This window comes from Coregonus clupeaformis, chromosome 17, assembly GCF_020615455.1.
Source record: "Coregonus clupeaformis isolate EN_2021a chromosome 17, ASM2061545v1, whole genome shotgun sequence".
NCBI classification, from domain to species: Eukaryota; Metazoa; Chordata; class Actinopteri; order Salmoniformes; family Salmonidae; genus Coregonus; species Coregonus clupeaformis.
The window spans coordinates 40,358,952-40,365,846 of NC_059208.1; the positions used below are offsets into that span (position 1 = coordinate 40,358,952).

General features: G+C 46.3%; 1 protein-coding gene across 7 annotated transcripts in view; it reads right to left on the bottom strand.

Moving 5' to 3' along the window:
• Positions 1-6,885, bottom strand: part of LOC121586382 (protein argonaute-4) — a 36,750-nt gene extending 29,865 nt beyond the window's left edge. For 5 of the 7 annotated variants that reach the window (XM_041903014.2, XM_041903012.2, XM_041903015.2 and 2 more), the window contains exons 1-3: positions 6,688-6,885; positions 2,189-2,372; positions 1,729-1,849 (exon numbers count right to left, since the gene is read on the bottom strand). In XM_041903014.2, the coding sequence (XP_041758948.1) occupies positions 1,729-1,849; positions 2,189-2,372; positions 6,688-6,706 (324 nt within the window). In that variant the 5' untranslated portion in view covers positions 6,707-6,885. The remainder of the gene's footprint in view (positions 1-1,728; positions 1,850-2,188; positions 2,373-6,687) is intronic. The other 2 variants (XM_041903013.2, XM_041903010.2) reach the window with 1 other exon arrangement.
• Positions 6,886-6,895: the final 10 nt, after the last annotated feature.

Sequence of the window (6,895 nt, forward strand, 5' to 3'; positions counted from 1 at the left end):
ACAGGATTGTGTCGAGGCACAGATCTGGGGAAGGGTATCAAAACATTTCTGCAGCTTTGAAGGTCCCCAAGAACACAGTGGCCTCCATCATTCTTAAAATGGAAGAAGTTTCGAACCACCAATACTCTTCCTAGAGCTGGCTGCCCGGCCAAACTGAGCAATCGGGGTAGAAGGGCCTTGGTCAGAGAGGTGACCAAGAACCCGATGGTCAGAGAACTCCAGAGTTCCTCTGTGGAGATGGGAGAACCTTCCAGAAGGACAACCATCTATGCAGCACTCCACCAATTAGGCCTTTATGGTAGAGTGGCCAGATGAAGCCACTCCTCAGTAAAAGGCACATGACAGCCCACTTGGAGTTTGCCAAAAGGCACCTAAAGGACTCTTAGAAACAAGATTCTCTGGTCTGATGAAACCAAGATTGAACTCCTTGGCCTGAATGCCAAGTGGCACGTCTTGAGGAAACCTGGAACCATCCCTACGGTGAAGCATGGTGGTGGCAGCATCATGCTGTGGGGATGTTTTTCAGCGGCAGGGACTGGGAGACTAGTCAGGATCGAGGCACAAATGAACGGAGCAAAGTACAGAGAGATCCTTGATGAAAATCTGCTCCAGAGCGCTCAGGACCTCAGACTGGGGCAAAGGTTCACCTTCCAACAGGACAACGACCCTAAGTACACAGCCAAGACAATGCAGGAGTTGCTTCGGGACAAATCTCTGAATGTCCTTGAGTGGCCCAGCCAGAGCCCGGACTTGAACCCGATCTAACATCTCTGGAGAGACCTGAAAATAGCTGTGCAGCGACGCTCCCCATCCAACCTGACAGAGCTTGAGAGGATATGTAGAGAATAAATGGGAGAAACTCTTCAAATACAGGTGTGCCAAGCTTGTAGCGTTATACCAAAGAAGACTCGAGGCTGTAATCACTGCCAAAGCCGCTTCAACAAAGTACTGAGTAAAGGGTCTGAATACTTATGTAAATGTGATATATCCTGGGTTTTTTTATTTATAAAATGTTTTTTTTAAATCTACAAACCTGTTTTCGCTTTGTCATTATGGGGTATTGTGTGTAGATTGATGAGGGAAAATGTAATTTAATCAATTTTAGAATGAGGCTGTAACGTAACAACATGTGCAAAATGTGAAGGGGTTTGAATACTTTCAGAATGCACTGTGTGTGCCATTCAGAGGGTGACTGGGCAAGACAAAATATTTAAGTGCCTTTGAACAGGGTATGGTAGTAGGTGCCAGGTGATCGAGTTTGGGTGTGTCAAGAACTGCAACGCTGCTGGGTTTTTCAAGCTCAACAGTTTCCCGTGTGTATCAAGAATGGTCCACCACCCAAAGGAAATACAGCCAACTTGACAACTGTGGGAAGCATTGGAGTCAACATGGGCCAGCATATCTGTGGAACGCTTTCGACACCTTATAGAGTCCATGCCCCGACAAACTGAGGCTGTTCTGAGGACAAAACGGGGGTGCAACTCAATATTAGGAAGGTGTTCCTGATGTTTTGTACACTCAGTGTATACATCTAAACAAACTTGTCAAGGCCTAGAATACACAGATGAATCAAATCGATGGTTCTGGATGTGGCAAAAAAAAACACCTGTCAAAACAGAGGCTACTCAAAACTCTTTCAAGAACTGATAGAGGTGCTGGGAAGTAGAGACAGCCCATTACATGGTCACAACAACCAGAGGTACAATGGTGATGAAGGCGATTGCTTACCCTGTCTCTCCCGATGGGTAGAGGATGGGCCGTATACATGTTCCTCTTCCCGTCGTAGCCCGGTTGTCGATCACCAAAGATCTGCATCTTGAAGTGCCGAACCATTGTGTCCACCACCTCCCTGTGAGACAGGAGAATCATGAGATGGCCAGATAATGCATTCACAAAAAGATCCCAGTCTTCACCGTCTTTCCCTATACATTAAATTGTTCAAATAAACCACTTCCCACCCGCTGCTCTGTTGAAGACCCATTTTTATTTTCACACGTACAACTCACTTGAGTTTGACTTCTTTCGCTAACAAGGACATTCCCTCAACTCCACTAAAAACCTCTACCAAACAACTAAACCCTCAAAGTATCAACTTAATTTCCCTCTCTCTGAAAATCAATTTCCACCTTCTTGTTCCACTCGAAAGAGACATTTCTATCCTTCCCTCCCCATGCCCAGTTGTATTTACCTGTTGACCCTCCGAGGCCGTTTCTCAGGCTTGATGTCGATATCGTAGTGATAGACATCAATCTTGGGAATCTGCACCTGGAAGTGATTGGCCAGCAGGCGGATGGGCTTCCCCACGGTGCCCATGCCAGGCCTCCGTGGGGGCTGGAAGAGGGAGGTGGGGGCCGGCGGGCCTATAGGGGGGTCCAAACACAGAAACACACACATTTGTTGGTTGATACATTCATTTCAGCTGGGTCGTATTCACTAGGTACTAAACGGAAGAAAACAGACAAACAATGAGGGGCTACCTTAACTTGTCCAATAAGAAATGCTCGTTTTGTTTGCGTTGCAAAATGTTTTGCTACGGTGTGCTCTAATGAATAAGACCCTGTTAAAATGACACTAAGAGGAAAAAAGGACAAGTAAGTAGTAGTTAAGAGGCATTTTGGTCTTAGATACAATTTGTTTTGGCAATGAGTCTAAGCAGCACGATGACCAATGTGGGTGAAATTATTGGTAGCTAAGCTATATTTGGAGAGGATGCTCAGAAATTCATAAAAGCTGACCAACAGAAAGTGTTGCACGCATTTGCCATTTCTTTTTTTGCATTATTGTCGAATTGTTATTTACATTTGCGCAATCAATTCCTGAAATCAGTCCAATCACCACGGTTTCCCACATGAACTCTCGCCAACAGGTCATGACTACCCGCCCACACACACACGATTGATCCATCTCTCTGGCCTCCGACCCAGATAGGTCAACAGGGGAGGACAAAACAAATGTCCTGCCCAAGCCCCTACCCCACTCAAGCCAGACCATAGACCGACGCACAGGGCCCGCCCCAGACAAAGAGCAGCGCGTCAGACAGACGGCAGCAGGGCCAGATGAGGGTCTGCAGAGACGGCGAGGATTTCCGTTACGCACAACATGAACACTGTTTGTGTATATCCCAAAATTAAAATGTGTAAGCCTATTGCACCAAGCCCCAGTACTAACTCACAGGCATGTGTCCTTAGCAATTTATCTAGACAATTATTTGGGTGGATGTTGGAAAGTTGGATGCACCACTGTATTGTATACTTGTGTCTTACATTTAATTTGCCTTTGTGTTAAAGAATCTATTATAAAATAGGGGGAACTATCCAATTAATATTTTTAAATATTTTTTTAATAGACATTCAAGATTCAAAGCATATAGAGAGGGAAAGGGGAGAGTTGAGATTGAAGGCTGGGTGTAAGGGAGGGAGGGGAATGCTTTTGTCAACTGACAACAAGCGGGCTGCGGGGGTCCTGAACCCAATGCACCACCACGCTCCAGTTAGCAAGTGAAGCCAGAGGGTGACAATCAGGACCCTCCCTCTGCTTCCTAAAAACACGCTCCATGCATGCCCTCATCCCCCATCGCCCCCCCACCCTCCTTCTCAGCCCGTGTCCCTGTAAAAGTTACTGCGACAGGACCAACCACAACAGCCCCAGGGATGCACAGTGTGCGTGTGCTGTAGGTAAGGTTCAGAGAGGGATCCCAGTGGGTGTAACAGTCAGGTTGGGTCACCCCGACTCACCCACTTTCACCAAAAACAGCACCGGACCTATATATAGCCCCCTCAGCTGCTGCCTCAGGGCGGTTGAGAGGAGCTGTCAGTGTGTCACTGTGTAGAATGCCTGGACCCCTCCCTTCTCCCCAAACCTTTCTGACTGGGGGGTGTCTCACTGGTACCTTAACTATGGATTCAAGTCTGCAGTTGCAACCTGCAGGGCCTGGCTGACTGTCACATGCACTTCAGGCAAATTGCACATGATCAAGCCCACTGCCCAAGCAAATGAATGCATTGCACATGGCCAAGATGTGCGCATGCGGCTGCACTGATTCTTACGTGATCAAAGCCAATCTCAAAACAACGCCAATTGGTTACCGTGGTTGCACTGCACCAAAGGAGAATGCTATCAGATAAAGCAGACCACCACAATTACATTTGTTGGGAAATAATGCTTTTTCCGCCAAAAATGCTTTGTTTGGTTATTTGATAAAATGTGAGTAAATTACTGAGCATAACCGACTTAAAATGAGGAGCACTGGTTGTTGGTCTATTAACGTTATAATTGACATTTTTAAGGTGATTTATGTAGTAATGGAAAGGTGTAGTTTGTAAAAATCTGAAGAGTGTCAGTATGGCCAATAGAGTTAGGCCTAGATGTTGGGAGACATTTTACATTACATTTTAGTCATTTAGCAGACGCTCTTATCCAGAGCGACTTACAGTTAGTGAGTGCATACATTTTCATACTGGCCCCCCGTGGGAAACGAACCCACAACCCTGGCATTGCAAACACCATGCTCTACCAACTGAGCTACATCCCTGCCGGCCATTCCCTCCCCTACCCTGGACGACGCTGGGCCAATTGTGCGCCGCCCCATGGGTCTCCCGGTCGCGGCAGGCTACGACAGAGCCTGGATTCGAACCAGGATCTCTAGTGGCACAGCTAGCACTGCGATGCAGTGCCTTAGACCACTGCGCCACTCGGGAGTGTCCCTCTCTCAGGTAAAGGCAGTAGGTTAGGGTTCATGGTGGTAACAGATACAAAACCTACTTCAGTCATGGTCAACATACAGGCCTACTACCATTAAGCATCCATGCTTTTACTCTAGTGCAAGTGAGAGACAGGGGGGCCTTAACCTGCAGACAGGATGCACTGGGCTGATGAGTCTATAATGACATTGACCGTGAGGGACGTGCAGTCACCTGGATTACACAGTGGAGAATAGAGGGGCCTGGGGACTGCTGGGGCACGTAAGCTATTCACAACCACAAGACACAGGGGATAGCTAGTGGCCAGCTCGGCCTGTATGTGTTGTAGATTAAACTGCCTAGGCCCATATTATGGATCAACTAAGGTTAGCCTACTGAACATGCCCACCTGCTGTCCTTATAACAGCAACCTTGTGAATTGCATATTTTCATGTCCTACATTTCCTCCTTTGTTTACGGTGGGTTTTTATGGATCATTCTGCAGCAAAACTAATTCCCCCCGTGAGGATAATTACATTTTCTACCTAAACAAGCTTTCATGTACTGTATGTGATGATGCTCAGGGAGATGCAGCTGATAAGGTGCAAAGCTAAAAGTCTGAGGAGGTTATTTGGGTGTACTGCGTTGCAATGATTTCTAGAAAGACCATCACTTGGTCTTTTTGATGATTTGGCACAGACAACAGTGAGCAGAATGGCAGCTGTGAAGGGGTTGCATACTAAACGAGTAGGTTCTATATAACAGGGAGCAAGGTTACATTGAAGCCTTCCAGAATACCATAAAATGCAAATTATTCCATTATATTTGCCTATGGATAAATGCCCAAGCTTGTGTTTGTGCATGGATGTAGCCAATGTGGCCATCAATTCCACCTAGTGACATTTAACATTTTAATGGCAAACAGGAAATTGAGAAGAATGTATAGGCTGTGGTAGTGAGCTGATGGCATGAGTGTTTCATTGCTGGTGAAAATTGTTTCTATAAATCAGGTAACAAAAGAGGTGATAACTTGTTAATCCCTTATAATAAAGACTGAGGTATTCTCACCAGCTGCATGACAGTTAGTTGTATATCAGGTGTGAAAGAACCATACATATTGGTAAACTGTCAATTGGAAGTGCAGCATCTTGAGGCATCTCGTGTGTGATATCCTGAACTCAACTAGTGGCCATTGCATCACAGTAAAAATGACTGTTATAGTAGGTATGGTCATGGAGTACGCGATCTTTCAAAAGCCAGGCTCCATGCACGCACGACTGCATGATAATTTCCTCCAAGGCACTGGCAGGCGACGGTGGCGCGCAAACCACTGACAGAAATGAAAGAAAGCATACCAACACGCTTTTAAAATAATTTACTGCCAACAGTCGATAATATTTAAATATTTTAGCGTGAACAAAGACATTGTGGCAGCATTGTAACGTTAGTTAGCGTCTCTCGTTGCTTTCAATAGGTAGAGAGGAGGACAGTACGGGGAGACGACAACATTCCCTTCCCTACTGTCGATTGCACAAAGCCACTAGGCTTCATATTAACATGTTCTAACGCTATATGGGCTTGAGGGCATACGTATTTCAACTGGAATCGTTTTAAACGTATCATAAAGCTGAAAAAATAGCGTGTTTGCTGATGAAACGATAGGCTAGACAACAACAGACACACGACACGGAAGGAAGGTATTGGTTAAATCCCCCCCACACACACAATGCCGTCCAGCCCTCGTATCGAGCTGCTTCAGATAGAAAACCAGCAGCCGAGATTGACCAAAACAAGATCCCTCGTTTTGTCTTGCATAACATGTGCTTATCAGGCTGTAGTAGTCACGGAAATAACCTTATCTCCGATGTATTAATGTTACACACGTTGGGCCTGGTATGCTCGTTTGTTTTTTCTCTGTCGTCGAGGCCTAGCTACAACCACGGTCCCCAGTTGAGCAATGAACAGGCGCACACACTCCCGACACAGGCTTCTCATATCATCTTCTTACCGGGTCCGAGCGCTTCCATGGCCGAGGGCTCTCTCTCCGTCTCTGTCCCGGCCTGGCGGCTCCGTACCGACACTGAAATTGGGGGCGGTATCGCGAAGCTGAGGGGGGCTAATTTAAGAAAGGGAATATAATGCGTAGATGTCCAGCAGTGTTGTGGATGCGTTGTCTTTCGAGTGATTTAAAGCGGATCCTGTGGATTTGGAAATGA